The sequence below is a fragment of the Crinia signifera genome, chromosome 11 (assembly GCF_055691185.1).
Source record: "Crinia signifera chromosome 11, ASM5569118v1, whole genome shotgun sequence".
In the NCBI taxonomy this organism is placed as follows: domain Eukaryota; kingdom Metazoa; phylum Chordata; class Amphibia; order Anura; family Myobatrachidae; genus Crinia; species Crinia signifera.
The window spans coordinates 72,737,818-72,754,360 of NC_139227.1; the positions used below are offsets into that span (position 1 = coordinate 72,737,818).

The 16,543-nt window shown below is 44.1% G+C and overlaps 1 protein-coding gene across 3 annotated transcripts in view; it reads right to left on the reverse strand.

The window, feature by feature from the left end:
- Window positions 1-4,344: 4,344 nt before the first annotated feature.
- Window positions 4,345-16,543, reverse strand: part of RTN3 (reticulon 3) — a 35,642-nt gene continuing 23,443 nt past the window's right edge. For all 3 annotated transcript variants that reach the window (XM_083164765.1, XM_083164763.1, XM_083164764.1), the window contains exons 4-9: window positions 10,800-11,007; window positions 9,342-9,480; window positions 8,203-8,272; window positions 8,072-8,118; window positions 6,675-6,733; window positions 4,345-5,929 (exon numbers count right to left, since the gene is read on the reverse strand). In XM_083164765.1, the coding sequence (XP_083020891.1) occupies window positions 5,884-5,929; window positions 6,675-6,733; window positions 8,072-8,118; window positions 8,203-8,272; window positions 9,342-9,480; window positions 10,800-11,007 (569 nt within the window). In that variant the 3' untranslated portion in view covers window positions 4,345-5,883. The remainder of the gene's footprint in view (window positions 5,930-6,674; window positions 6,734-8,071; window positions 8,119-8,202; window positions 8,273-9,341; window positions 9,481-10,799; window positions 11,008-16,543) is intronic.

Genomic DNA, 16,543 nt, shown 5'->3' on the forward strand with positions numbered 1-16,543 from the left:
ATTGTAGAATTCTTTATAGCCAGCGCTGGCACACACTTTTTTTTATCTACATTCTATATTTGGGGCCTGATAAACCCAGTGCCAGCAGCTGTTGATAGCGCACCACACAATATTCTTTCAGAGGAAATAAGTCAGTTTAGACCAGGCATGTCCAAACTATGGCCCTCCAGCTGTTGTGAAACTACACATCCCAGCATGCCTTGCCATAGTTTTAACATTCCCTAATAGCAAAACTGTGACAAGGCATGATGGGACTTGTTTCACCACAGCTGGAGGGCCATAGTTTGGACATGCCTGGTTTAGACTGACTTATTTCCGAAGGCAGGAGAAAGCATTGGCGATCATCATATGATTTCTCCTGCTAGTGGCCGCATGCGAGGGCTGTGTTCGTGAACACATCCCGTCACATGGAAGCGAAGGGATTCCGGTGCCGGGGCAGCACTGCGGTGCTCATTAAGCAGCAATCTACTGCTGCTTAGCGAGCCAACCTGAATTAGGCCTTATGTATTCAGATCTTTGTTCTTTTGCTAAAGCCTTATAAGACTTCCTCACAAGGAGGTTGTTATATAGAGAAAAATGTCAATTCCATTAAACAGTTGCCCCGACACAGCTTTATCTGTGAAACCTAGCATGTTTCATTGGCCTTGAGGGTTCTTAATGCTACTCCAATCTCCCCGGGACACAATTACTTAGCAGCCACCATAGGTCTATTCTTAGACATAATGCACATTTGCAAATAGATTGCGGGATCTCAAAGCAAAAGAACGTATCACATCCGAGAAGTGGCCTTTTCCACGAACAGTCACTGCAGCTGTTCTCCTCTGCTGGATGGTTCATTATTTGCCTGGGGTTTGTTATACTATTGTGTGGCCAGCACATAAGACATGTTATAATGAAAACTTGTGGAGTAGGCCAATACCACAGATAATGTTATTTTGGTATTACTACACTTCGTGAAATCCCTTGAACCTTATCCGGTCGTCAATATCTAGATCGACAATCTGGTCAACCACTAAGTGGATCAAGTCTATGCTACATTTATTGCCTGACCTTCCTTATCCTGGTTCAGGGGTTTATGGTATAGAAGAACGGCGATGTCTAGATCAGCGTTCGCCAACCCGTTGCTCGCGAGCGACGGGTAGCTCGCCGGGTGTTTTACAGTAGCTCGGGGCTGTCAGTGACCTCCTGCCGCGTAGCACTTCCTCACTTGGCGGCAGTGTGACCTCCTGCCGTCCCCAACATGCCGCACTTATCGACGCCACAGCCTCTGCTTAACTCTGTTAGGTAATTATTATTTTTTTTAAACTGTGTGTGCGCAATACATTAGGGGTGACTCCAGCCTGCATTCCATATTTTACTGCTTGAGGTATAATGGGCATCATGTGTATGGCATATGTTTAATGAGTCATTAAACATATGCCACACAAATAATGCCCATTAAACATATGCCCCACACCTTGATACTCATTAATTAATAATCATCAAGGTGTGTGGGGCATATGCTACACACATGATGCCCATTATACAAATGCCCCACACCTTGATGCTCATTAATAATGAGCTTCACGCTGTGGGGCATTTGTATAATGGGCATCATGTGTGTGGCATATGCCCCAGATACCTTGATGATTATTAATTAATGAGCATCAAGGTGTGGGGCATATGTGTAATGGGCATCATTTGTGTGGCATATGTATAATGGAGCATCACGGTGTGTGGCATATGATTAATGGAGCATCACGGTGTGGCATATGTATAATGGAGCTTCACATTGTGGGGCATATGTATAATGCAGCATCACGGTATGGGACATATAGATAATGGTGCATCACAGTGTGTGGGGCATATGTATAATGGAGCTTAATGTGGGGCATATGTATAATGGAGCATCACGGTGCGGCATATGTATAATGATGTATCACAGTGTGGGGCATTTGTATAACGGAGTATCACGTAGTTGGGCATATGTATAATGGGCATCGCGTGTGTGGCATATGTATAATGGAGCATCACGGTGTGGGGCATTTGTATAATGGAGCATCACGGTGCGGGGCATATTTATAATGGGTATCACGGACTGCACTATTGGGGTCATGTGTATCTGGCACTGCACTATTGAGGGCATATGTGTATCGCACTATTGAGGGCATATGTGTATCGCACTATTGAGGGCATATGTGTATCATTTTCCATGGCCGCACCCCATGTGGCTACAGCTCTTAGAGAGCTGATCATGCCCCCATAGCGGAAAAAATGGGGGATATAGCCTCGCAGGAGTTCCATGGTAGTAGCTGAATCCTCTAATTTTTGGTGCATGCCTTCGGCACGTGCAGATGTCTCTTCTCTACCTACAGTGTTGGGAGGTATGTTTGTGACATATTGGACATTGCAGTGTGTGGCATATTGTGTCTGGGGCATTGCAGTGTGTGGCCTAATGTGTTAGGGGCATTACGATTTGTGGCATTATGTGTAAAGGGCATTTTTTTTTTATATTATGCAGATTTTGTAAAATTTTTTACTTTAGTAGCTCTTCGGGCGGTTTATTTTGTCGCTAGTAGCTCCCGACCAAAAAAAGGTTGGAGACCACTGGCGTAGATGTTGACCGATACTAGAGGATTAGCCAATACCCAGAACAGAGGCGCAGAGTCTAACATGCTGGTGGTTTTCAGCAGGGACCTCCGCTGCGACATGCCCCATCACAAATCGGTTTTCATTGTGTTCAATAAAAAAAAAAAAATCCCCATTTTTACCATCTATGGGGAGAATTCGGTACTTGTGAGTTATCTGGGCTGCCGATTTTTTGATTGTATGCCTTAAGTTAAGGCATACAATCAGATGCGATGCGATATCGCATCGCATGCGACCATCGGATGCGATGACCCGATTTTTCCATAGGAATCAATGTTAAAATGGACTGAGTCCATTTTAACATGGAATTCAATGGGAAAAAGGGGTCCTTTTCATACCCCTACTATCCAAGTGGGCATGGAGTTGGATATAAACCTGTGGCGAGCGTAGCGAGCCACCGAGCCCGAAGCGTGGCGAGCGAAGCGAGCCCCGCGAGGGGACGGTATTCTGTGTCCCCTCGCGGGGCTCGCTACGCTCGCCACGCTTCGGGCTCGGTGGCTCGCTACGCTCGCCACAGGTTTATATCCAACTCCATGCCCACTTGGATAGTAGGGGTATGAAAAGGACCCCTTTTTACCATTGAATTCCATGTTAAAATGGTCCATTTTAACATTGATTCCTATGGAAAAATCGGGTCATCGCATCGCATCCGATGGTCGCATGCGATGCGATGTGCCCGATCCGACCCGATTTAGAAATCGGCAGCCCGGATAACTCACAAGTACCGAGAATTCTTATTAAACCTCCAAGCTTCCATCATATGGCCTCCAGCCATATTTGAACCTTGGGCCCTGCTTCCAATCCAGACACGATACTCCTTTTCCACTACACAAGCTGGGTCGCAACCAGGATTTTGTACCCAGCTCCAACCAAGGTGCGATCCGGCTTGGGAACCCTTTTCCACTAGCGTCCCCAACTCAGCATTATGCCAGGTGGGTGATGTCACTGGAGGCGGTTCCTAAGAGAGTATTTCCCAGCTTCAGCTATTGCATTGCAGCGAACAGGACCCGGGTTACATCGACCCTGGTTACCAGCTTCCACTGCCCCTGGACCCGGAAGAATCCTGGTTGGATTGCTGCGTCATTTGACCTGGAATTTTTTCCTCGGGACGCGTTACTACTAGCAAACAACCCAGGTGTTGCGCCTCCTCATACAAAAAAAGTTATTTCTGCTTGTGGAAAAGGGGTACGAGTTTGTTTCCCAGTTGTTTATATAATGATTTATACCACTACTCCTATATAGTTCACAGTTATAATTTGGATCAATCATATTGCCTGGCAGTCAGTAAAATCACTTTGATGCCAAGACAACACAAAGGTAGGCAACTCCTATACTCTAACAGCTGTTGGTGGGCAAGCATCAGGGTGGATTTAGTTCTACAAGACCTGGAGATTGATCATTGTTTTTTATTTGATCCCTCTGCTTATGATCATTAATAATTAAGTATGCTCTTCAAAACACAAAGCAAACCCTATACTATAGGAAGGATATTGTGATTTAAATGCTGTAATTGGAGAGATGCGATACCATCTAATGTACAATGTATTTTTGTACCGTTTAAGATATGGCCTTAATGTACAGGGTGTACCGGAAATGCTCCAAACGGCTTCATCTGAGTCAGTTCTAGTGGTAGGTCTCCTCCTGCTACATAGCTGTATGTACACACGTACTAGTCTGCATAATTCCCAGATAACAAAGAACAGACAAACCAAAAAGTACGTGTCCTACTCCTTTTATTAATACCACATGTATTTGCAATATATATAGAATTTTGTTCCACAGAAATAAAAAAAAAAGTTTTTGTTTCTGACACCCCAAAAAATAAAAACATTCTTTGTTCTAATAAGCTACAGACTTATTAGTGAATACTTCATTAGCTTGTGACCCTCCAGTCTTAAAATAACAATAAAGCATTTATCTCTTAAACAACATTGATACACAGTGAATAGTTAGAAAGCTCAGTGCAACACAAATCACATTAATAAAACGACCCACCCTGTTACAGGACTAATGCATCTTCTAATTCAAAAGTACCCCACCCAACACAACGGGCATTTACATGGATTGCAATCCAACACCACAGCACAGGTTGGCGTACAGCGGCTGAGTGCCGAACCACATGGAGAAGTGACTTTTCTAGCCCTGTCCCCAATTGATGAAGAGACGAAAACAGCGCTATTGTTATGCAACATGGAGAGTGTCAAAGTATCCTACAAGCCAAGCCTGTCCTCTTTACACCATGTGAATACGTCCTATGGGCTTTTGTTAGTTTTACATGTGTGTGCGTGATATTGTAGTGTGTGGACCTGCATTCAATTAACTTACCTCTGTAGTAACACATTCCACATTTGCATCCCTGAGGGACAGAATAGCTTTGTGCTATGCAACATGGGAACATTAGTATCTCTCCTACAGTCAGGAAGGGGAGGGGGGCACACATGATAGACCATGGGCAGGAAAAGGAATAGGGAGACAACTGTTACCTGAAAATATAAGCAACTATTACAGACACTTAAGTTATGCAACTGAAAACATTTCTTTGATTAATTTTCACTTCGTACAGACCAAGAAATATATAAATTAAATTGTGCATTACGTAAAAATAAAGTTTTGTGGTGTAAGAAACGCCAATATATTACTTCATGTGGCACACAACAGTGATCAAACTGAGCGTATGTATGGAGACATGAGGCGAAGAGACAGCACAGAGGGAATCGGAAATCATATTACTTTCTTGTTGAAGGTAGCAAATGTAAAACATTTCGCGTAAGTGAATGAAAACCAGACCAGTGTGACATAGGTGGGAAGAACGTCAACCAGAGACCAAAAGGAAAGCATAGAGGAGAAATGAGTGTGGGGAGCAGGAGAAAGAACGCGGAGGTGGTCTAATTCAGCTTCCTGTTCCTACAATATCTTTAGGGGGTGGAAGAGTACCAGTGAGTGACAGGGACAGAAGAGAGGTGACTGTGCAAGGTGCAGGAACTAGAATAATGGGTTGCTGGATCCCTACCCAACTCTCCAGTATTGACACAAACAGAAACTTTTAAAATCCATGCCAGTGCTGACACGGACAGACACTCCCTTTGTACCAGAGAGAAGCCGCATACATGTGTGTATACATGAAGTACATGCATACAAACAGTTCCTGTGAGCTACATAAAGGCAGACAATTTACAGAGTAGTAATGAGATACGTAGCCAGTGTATATTTTCACACCCTCCCAGAGCCCGCCCGCCCACCCACCCCCCTGATCCTTCACTCTGCTTTCTTCTTCAGTGCTGCTGGAAGCTTGGCCTGAATCCTGCAAGGGTGGAAAAAGGAGAGATTCTTAGTAAATTTCCTAATACTTTGTTTGTTTTAGGTTAAATAGTTTAAACAAAATCCTAATAGAAAATAAAATGCTCCAGTGGAAATAGGTTCAAAATACTTACTTTAAAATGGGATAACCACCATTGTATCAGGCAATGGTACATTTTTACATATGTCAGTACAGTGATGTAACCATTAATATAACAAGCAACATAACTAAACAAATGACTGTGGTTGTTCACACTGTATTGAACTTTCCATTGAGTACCGATCCCCACACAGACCAATGGTATCCAATATTTCCTTCCATAAATGCTCCATTCAGCATGCACAAAAGGAAAAAGTGGGAGGTGCTTAGAGTCAGGATGCTGAAATTAGTTGAGACATCGTTTCATGACAATGAAGAAAAACTATGTTCTCCTACGAATCGCTCTACAGCCCGGTAGTCACACACAAGTGGATGTAGACACTAGCATCGGTTTTAATATTTAAGACTTAAAAATAAATGTTTACTTCATTTATAACATTAATGTACAGTCATGACATTAAAAAATGTGGCCAATATTTACTTCCTTATCATACCCCACAGGTTCATTCCCCAGTGGAGCAGTCATTCTCAATTCTAAGGTTCACAACCGCTTTTATGGATGGTAAAAGGTTTCTGGTATGAGAAAATAGGACACAGGTACATCGTAATGCTCACTACTTATCCCTTCCGTATCCAATGCAGTACTTACTTCTCCGTTATGGATTTCACTTGGCTGTACACCAGGGACACGTAATGATCAATTTGTACCTGTGAGAAGCAGAAAAAGAAGGTGACACTGAAAGGAAACCTCAGATTCTTAAACAGTATTTTGCACCCTAACCATTTGCTCTACCAGTAGCAGGAGAGATCCAGCACTCCTGTAACTTTTAATCACAGCTTTTGAAGCAGATGCAGACGCAGTTTGTGGCATATTTTCCACACTATTTGCACTGCACATAGCCAGAAAGCGAATGGAAATTTTCAGCACTGTTTTCTTGTTTCTCGTTGGCAGTTCATGTACTGTGAATTTGTTAATAACAAATAAAGTTATTGATGTTGAAAGCACATATAAGAGCCAGTGCAGATGAGAGCGCATTATGGACTCCTTAAACCTTACGGCCTGAGAGGCAAAATACAGATGAGTGTGCTCGCATAGAAGACATCTAGCAATGGCATGTTCAGAAATGCATCTTACATTGCATCTAATGTTGCCATCAGCTATAAATGCAGGTGCAAATACACACAGATGAGGACAACTTGCTTTAACCTAGGCATGCGTGCATGCATGTTTCCCAAGTGTAAAGCTCTGCACATGTGCAGAAATACACTAATGGCCCATACACACTAGAACAGTGGTAGCCAACCCTAGCCCTCGAGAGCTACCAACAGTTCACATTTTCCAGACAACCTAGCTGCTGCACAGCTGCACTCATTAATCACTGACACATTTTAAAAGATACACAGATGGAGCTTATTACTTCACTTGTGATTCTGTGAGGAGACCTGCAAAACATGCACTGTTGGTAGCTCTCGAGGGCTAGGGTTGGCTACCCCAGCACTAGAAGATATTGGACACAATATCGCTCAGAAAGGGCTTTCTGAGCAATATTGTGGACAACATCGCCTCCCTAGTGTGTACACTCCCTGTTGTTAACAACCCCCTCCCTTGTCCAAGCATGTCCGGATGAGGGAGGTCATTGTTAACGACGGCCATGCTGCAGCCAGGCCGTCGCTCCACCTGCCGCCGGCTCACCCTGGAGCAGGCATTGGCAAGTGTGTAAGCACTTGCTGAAGACAGTCCCTGACGCCGCCAATATCGGTGGCGGGGGTATCGTTTAATGTACATGGGCCTTAACAAGCACAATCATTTGGAGCCATTGGCAACTATTTTCTGCCAATTCTTCATGGGGCCCTCTGTGTAGTTAATATGTGGGAACCTTAGGGATCACGCCCCTTCACTCCTCACAGTTCTTTATTTGGGAAAGTTGTTATATAGTTACATAGCTGCTTCTTTTTCTCTTTTACCATTTGGTTATAAATGTATCCGATGATGGTGGGAAAACATCTCTAAACTAGAAAATCAGGTTCATTGGCCCTTTAACTTACCTTGTATTTCTCATAAACAACAGGGGCGCTGAAGGCAACCAGGACCCCTAAAAAGCAGAAGAGAAAATGAAAAACGAGTCCCTGACTCTGGTGTGGTTAGTAATTTGCACAATTGCACAACAGGATCTTACCGAGGATGAGAAGTGTGATGCCATTAAACACAGCTCCTACATAGGTCATCAGCCACATAAGAAGGGCAAGCTGGTTGGAGAAGATGAACAAAGGAAGTTGAAAAGCGAAGCAGGGAAACAGTCTGTTCCTACACTGCAGACTTACCAATATTACCCCTCTCATTATTATAGGTCACATGCCCACAGTGTGTATTATTTACATAAGATTTCTATATGCGCTTGCAGCAACCATCGTGAAATGTTCACGATTTAAACGTTTGCAACAAATATTTACTGTTTTATTGTTAACATGCCCTGGTACAAGGGAACCAGGAATCTGTGACTAATGTTTTGTACTGTTCTATTAACGTTGCCATTGGCCTTGCTTCTTTGGGTGATTCTTATTGGTGAGAGGGTGTACTTGTAAGGCCCCCAGAAGAATTTACAGACATTTTATTGGACATTGTTAGGACATCTCAGGACATCATTTCCCACACAGAAACAGAACATTCTAAGCTATACTGGAAGACCATTCTGGTTTGTAATACAAAGCCTCAGAAGGACTGTTCACCTTTATTGCATATGTTATATTGTATATGTATTGCACATCAGCTGAGAGCATCACACCTATTATTCAACAACTTATGCAACCGCCCATTTTTAAGTTTGACGGTATCTATGTGCTCCAAAATCCACAGGTCACTGTGGCCACTGTCCAATGGCCCTTACTCTGGTTCACTCGCAAAGGCAAATTCCTTCTCAAATGGCCAAACCATGTGCACTGCAGGGAGGCAGATGTAACTTGTGCAGAGAGGTAGATTTGGGTGAGTTATTTTGTTTCTGTGCAGGGAAAATACTGGCTGCATTATTTTTACACTACAATATAGATCTCAATTTGAAGGAAAACCCCACCCAAACCTAACTGTAACATCTGCCCCCCCCCCCCCCCCTGCAGTGAACATAGTTTTGTCCATTTGAGAAGGAATTTGCCTTTGTGAGTGAATCAGAATAACCCCCAATGTCTCAGTTTTAATCCACACTGCAGAGCAGACCTTGCAAAGAACTTGAATGATAAGTGGAATAAACATTATACACAGGCATATGGAAGTAAAGATAGTCTTTTAGCTTAGCAGTCCCAGCAGCATAATGATGTTACTCACCTTCAGTGAATCTACAAGATCCTCCACGAGAAAGAGCCTCATGATGTACTTCACCGCGCGGTTGACGTGAACAAGGGATGAATTCAGCATCTTCTGGAAGCTGTCAGAGGACAGAGTGATGTCCTTTTCCAGTAGAGACCTGTGAAACCATATATATATATATATATATATATATATATATATTAAGGCCGGGGTATTCAAAGTCAGTCAACAATATACAGTCTACAACAACTAAATACTTTTTATTGGGAAAATGAATGTTCGTTCTTCCTGATGAATCTGAGACAAGGAACTTCCCAGGAGACCAGATGCACTGACAGCCTACACTAGAGTCACAGCAGTTTCTGTCCAATTCCTAGTAGGAGTGTGCCAATAACTGAGGGGTAGATTTATTAAGCTCGGTGAAGTGATAAACTGCCTGCGGGGTGGGGAGAAGGCGTCTCACTTACTCCACGGTTTAGCAGGCCTATTCATCAACGCGTTTCGGATAACTAATGTATCCTTTTTCCACATCTTGAAAAAGGATACATTAGTTATCCGAAACACGTTGATGAATAGGCCCGCTACACCGTGGAGTAAGTGAGAACATCGGGATACGCTGACGGCTGCTTGGACGCACAGTACAGCACAGACACCTTCTCCCCACCCCGCCGCGTCTGCAGCACGGAGGCCTGAGGAGATTGGAAGCTGTCCCGGCTCTAACGCTTTCATCCACGGACTTTTTATATCTCTGTTCACGTTTTGGATTTTATCGTATTTGTCTTGGAATAAACCCTGTCTTTTCAATTTCATGCTGTGTACCGGCTGGTGCTAAAGATACCTTTTTGGGAATGCGAGATTGAACCACAAAGTAAGTTGAGTTCATGCCATACGTGTTTTGAAGTTACCATAAAGATACTGTTACGTGAACACCTGTCAGAACTACATTGTAAGTTCAGTTCCATTTGTTTGATTGCAGTGGACATCCATCTGAATATATACAGGACCCCATTAAATCACTGTTAATGAATTCCACACTAGAATTCTGTATAAGCGCAGGTCTTTCCTATATTCTGTCTCCAATTGTATTATTAACCAGGGCTGGGCGTTAACCCTATTAGACCTGCTGCTGACCAGAATCAGCGCAAGGTTCAGATATTACTCTTTTCTGCCTTAGATGTGGATGCTTGTGTACAGCCTAAATCATTGCTGCAATATATCCATGATATAACAAAGGACTGAGAACGCATTCTAACTCATATAGCATAAGGCTAAGTAATAGGAAGTGTGCAGATCTAAGATGGATCACATGGATATAGAACATAAGCTGCTACTTTTCAACTCTAATTGGAATGTCAAGAAGTGGTACAGAGGCTGCGATCCGGTGACAGGCAGAACACTGGCAAGGTGACGCTTACATTGTAACAGCAATGCGATTATTGGCTGGAGAAAGACGACATATTTAGAGAATACTCTTACTTGAAAGGATGTCCCTCATCGGACTTCTGGACGGCTTGCATGACAGATTTGTAGATGCGAAAGCTAATTGTGACAGTCAGCAGGGACAAAATGAAATAGGATAGAACACTAATGATACTGAAGGCTGCCAATGACAGCAGCAGCACCATTGTCGCTCCGAAAACCATTCCAGACTTCTTCACATCTCTCCAAAACAGCAGGTCATGAACTGGGAAAGGAGAGAAAGACCACGTTACCATTTGTCTCAGGCTAATGATTGGGTCATCGTTGTACAACCCAGAAATTATCATTTTAAAGTTCAAACACCACTGCACAGCTGCAAATGTTCCCATAGGTAGTTGCTGGGGGCCAATATCAGGAATTACTTTGCATTCTGGTAAATCCGGGAGATGTGGCTGATGTTGGTAATGGAGGGATCACAGCAGCTTTCAGAGATATCCCTCCTTTGTACATTTAGTAGTTACCTAATATCTGCAGCTAACCTCCAAAACGTGTGTTTTTGGGAAAGCAGACACAAATATGGAATGATAAACGGGTCCCAAAGTCTGTACCATTATTTCCATCAGTGCTGTCTGTTCATGGGACAAATGCTAAGACTGGATGGTCTACATAGGCAGTTATTTACATTACATTGCTTTATGTACAAGGGGGCACATGTTTGAAGCAGGGATCGGAGTGGTGAAGGTTGTCATGGCAACCAATCAGCTGCTAAGTAACCATAATTTAAAGCTCATCGGTTTTGATGGCACAAAAGTGTTCATTCTAGAACCATGCATCTTTCAGTTCCTCTTCCCTGCCTGGGGTGTCGCTCTCTGCTGTGGTGTTTCTAGCACAGGTCTGGGCTACATATAAGTGCTGAAAAACAGACCACACTGTGCTAGAAGCTCCACCCCAGGTAGTGAGGAGGAATTGCAGGGGGTTTGGAAGATACGGGGTGCTAGAATGAACACTACTTCTCCACCCTGCTACCCCAGAGTACCATCCCTTCTAGAACACGGTGACATGGGGTATTTTACTGCAGACCCTGAGCCCCACCACTGCACAGCTGGCTCTATCTGATGTAAGGTAACAGGTCAGATATCATTACAGCTTGGACGTTCTCCCTGGCTCCATATGGAAGTGCCATTGTCTGTAAGAGCTGTTCTCAGCTGGGGGAACATTGTACTAATAACAGCAGTTGGCACTTCTAGCAGAGCAGAGGGAGAATGAGCAGACATGTGCTAGTAGTATGTGCTAACCACTAGTGAGGGGCAGAATTTCAGGTTGCTACTTCTGAAATATAAAGTATACAAAACAACAGTTTGGTATGTGGTCTACAATGTGTAACATGGCTCCAGATATATTAGATCTTTATTTCCACTCACAAGCATGCCGGCTAATCTTCCTTGGAGGAATAGATACTACGGACACCGTTTTCACACGCTTCCAAGCCACTGCCTATTCAACTGGTTGCATGAGCTCATAAGCAATCATCCACTTTCTGCTCAGAGGCACACTGCCACACCACCCAAATACAATCTCTCTCCTAATGGGACATCTGAATCAGGGCTTGGAGAGCTTCACCCAACCAGCTTGGAGCGGATTAATTAGTTGGTACGTTATTTTTCTCCAAACTTTGATACACATGTCCACAAATGAGAACCTTTAACAGACTTGTGTATTAAAAGTAAATGCTGGGCTTACGGGAGGTTAATATGCTGAGCATTGCTGGTTCATAGCCTTTGCTAGGTCAGGGTTGGCCAGAAGTTTTCTAACGTTAGGGCCCCAGCAGATTCTCAGAGGAAACTTATGGCGTAAAGCACATGGTGTGTGATAGTTCGTTAGAGGTGTGTTTCTCCGGGAGCCGGATGACGCTCCGACAGTGGGGTTCTGGACTACTGGTGCTCAGACAGGGGGGATCCCAACTCAAGGGCTATCCTCCCTTGTGGTGGTCCACGACCCCCATAGAGGGATATTAGAACCTGTAGCGAGCCACCGGGCCCGCAAGGGGCTTATTTGCACTCGCCCCCTGTCGGAGCACCGGCAGATGGGATCCCGACGTCGGGATACTAACTGTCAGGATCCCCACTGTCGGAGCCCCATACCACACCCGTTTCTCCAACATGTCCCCAGTATATACCAGCAGCGCACATCGTAGTGTTCTCAGCATGAACCAGCAATGCTCAGCATATTAACCTCCCGGCAGCCCAGCATTTACTTTTAATACACAAGTCTGTAGCTGGAGCTGGGGTGTGGATTCCACACCCCTGCTCCAGCTGCAGACAGACGTGATCCTGCTGCAATAGTCAGCTGATTAAACGCAGACAGATTCACCCAACACACAAACAAAGAAACCTTGCTTGTTGCATATAGATTAGTAGGTTAAGCACACAGGAACTGAGCAACTACATTGCTTGTTACACACACACATACATACATACATACATACATATATATTTGCATTTCTATCCTACCAGTAAACAATCCAGTTCATAGCCGAAAGAGAATTCCGGGCCCTATTCAGATGGATGTAGTCACTAAGCAGCCATTGTGCCCACATTGGTTGAGATTTTCTTGCTGCACATGCATCTGAGCCACAATGTGCATGAGCAGCGACTGAACTGCGGTCGCAATGAGGTATGAGTCGCAAAGCGAGTGACAGGTAGACAGCGTTTGGAGTGGTAAAGAAGAGGGGCTCAGGTAATTGCAGACGGTTGATGGCCGTTGAGACAGCACTTTCTAGGCCGCACATAAATTAGCTTCCAAAGAGCTGCTCAGCCTGCGAATCGTCAGAGGTACACAGACCTGAGACGATGGTACCGATGTTGCTGGGTCCCTACATTCAGGTTAGCCTTTGCCCATATTACATACACTTACCGGCAAAAGATAGCAGCAGCAATTGCAAGAACCACCGAATCTGAATTAGACCCACTGTGCAACGAAAACTCGTGGTTGTGTGGTATGAGGCTCCGACATGGGGATCACGACTGCCGGTGCTCTGACAGGGGGCGAGTACAAAGCCGCCCCTTGCGGGCTCGCCACGCTGCAGGCTCGGTAGCTCACCGAATGTTCTATTCTCCCTCTATGGGGGTCGTGGACCCCCACAAGGGAGAATACCCCATGTGAGTAGGGATCCCCCCTGTCGGAGCACTGGCAGTCAGGATTCAGACGTCGAGATGCTGACTGTCGGGATCACCCCTATTGGATCGTCATCCGGCACCCCGCAGAACTGCTCTACTCTGTGTGGAAATTGGTCAACAGGGTCCATGTCAACAGTCACACCAATATTGATCGGCAGTGATTAGGTTGACACCTAAAATGGTCGACATGCACTACTTATATGTTGACACAAGCAAAAGGTTGGCATGTAAATGGTTGATACAAGTTTTCCATGTTTTCTGTTTTTTTTGCCAACTTGTTCTTCCTTCATGATCCAAGTGGGCATAGAGATTATAGTAGTGTGCCGAGCACAGGGAGCCATGCAGCACGCTTACACCGTGTCCATGTCAACATTTGCCTAAAGACACCGAAAACCTGTGAGAAACTTGAGCCAACCTTTTTTCGCGTCGACCATTTGACAATGTCGACCTAGTGCATGTCTACCATTTTTAGGTGTTGACCAATAGTGTTGACCTAGTGACCTTCGGTGTTACAAAGGTAACCTCATTCTGCTTCACTGCAATATTTATCAACAAAACTCTCCCACAATGTTCTCTACATCAGGATCCGCAATCACCAGTAGCTTCAGGCGTGCATCGCTCAGTTACTACAGGAGACTCGCTAAGAAAAAGGACTGGTCATATCTTAGAACTTGCTCTGGATAGAAAACAGTTATGGCTGCCAAACACTGGTACTCCATCTCTATTCCATGTGGTGGAAGAGCGTGGGTATAGAGATGGATGATCACTTGTTTTTGAACTGTATAACAAAACAGTACGTGGACATTCATTCACTGAGAAGGCTTCACGAGGTCCCTGCTATCTGATAACAAAATACATCTCTTAAAAACAAAAACAGCAGTATACAAAAATAATTGCTGGTACTAGATGGAAATCCACACACGTCTTCTGTGCTTAAATGCAAGAGGTGGAATAATTGTTCGTTTTTTAAACCAAATATTTGCTACCGAAGCGTTTTCACAAAAAAAAAATAATAATACAAAATTATAAACTTTACTGTTAATCTAAATCAGTGGTTCCCAACCTGGGGTACTAGTACCCCTGGGGGTACTCTGCAGACCAGTTGGGGGTACTTGAAAATATTATTGGTAATGGCGGACAATGAAAATGTCTTTTAATGGCTGAAGAAGACCCATTGCCATGGAGACAAACCATGTTGTGTCATATGCCTGACCAGCAATCCACTGGGAGCTTCCCATGCTGCCCTCAGACATCAGCAGTCATCTGCCCAGCACTGACAAAGGTGGAGGAATTAGCGGCATTAATCCTACCGATGTTAGCGGGAATCCTGGAGATAATACACAACCAGTGTCTAGACACAGAAGGGCATGATTCCTTGCTTTATACTACTCCTCCGCTCCTCCTTAATATAAGGACATGCATAAGGATCTGCATACCGCTAATTACTGTCCATATTTCAAAATGAGAGGAAGGGGTACTTATCAATGAAAAGCCTAATCAAGGGGTACGGGAGAGAAAAAAGGTTGGGAACCACTGATCTAAATAACAAACACACACACACACACACACACACACACAGCGCGAGAGGTTTTAAGGAGGTGAACTTGGTATAAAAACATAAGCACACTCCACTGTTTAACACAGTTATGCAGCACCTAAAGCCAGAGCTCCCTTTTTTCCTTCTTCTTTAACTGGTATGAGATGTAACCACAAGCTCCCCAGTGACACAGTGGTCTGTGATTGTCAACATCAATTGTCCTTTGTGTCCTCGGGGATGCCTTGCGATTGTCATTATGCTGCGCCAAATGCAAAAATATGAACAGAGGCTCTGCACTCAGGGGGGACTTATGTGTTAACAATAGCAGCAGGGGAACTTATTCTGCATATATGGAGAGGGGTGAGGGATAATGCTAAATCGTGCTAGGTGGGGTGGGAGTAATCCTGCAATAGAGATCAATGGACAGTGGCATAAGGTGAAGGGAATACAGGAGATAGAAAAAGGTCACAGCAATGGGGAATTGTGCTACCGGGGTCAGACGGAAACACTCTAGGCTAGGGTGATGTTTGTCACCCTCCTAGGCATGTTTACTGAAATGTTATGCTGTGTACACCCATTGCAATTTTGGCTATTTTTCCTTACGATTTCCTTAGCCAAAATGGCACTATGTAAGGGGACTTGTCATACCGATGTGCAGCCCCGCGGTGCTGTTTTAGAAAGCACAGTCTATTTCTACTAAATCGTAAGGAGGGCAATGCTGCACAATGCAGCATGGCCCATCCCCCTCACCCCCTTCCTCCCTGACAATGCAATATCAATCGGCCCATGAGTACACACCTTTAAATACATTTTTAAATAGTGGCTATTTACCAAATGTATTAAACTAGTGATATTTTCTAAAGAAAGTTTAAAAAAAAAAAAAAAGTTCAGTTAAGAGGTTAAAGACCATCGCTGGTATATGCAAAGTAACTCACTCTGAATTGGATATCACTAGTTTCTAAAATGATAAAGGTGCCCATACACGTTACAATTATTATATACAATATCGCATATCATCGCATCTCGGTTTTGCGATAAGATGCAGCACATACATTTTGTACTACATCTCATCGCAAAACCGAGATGCG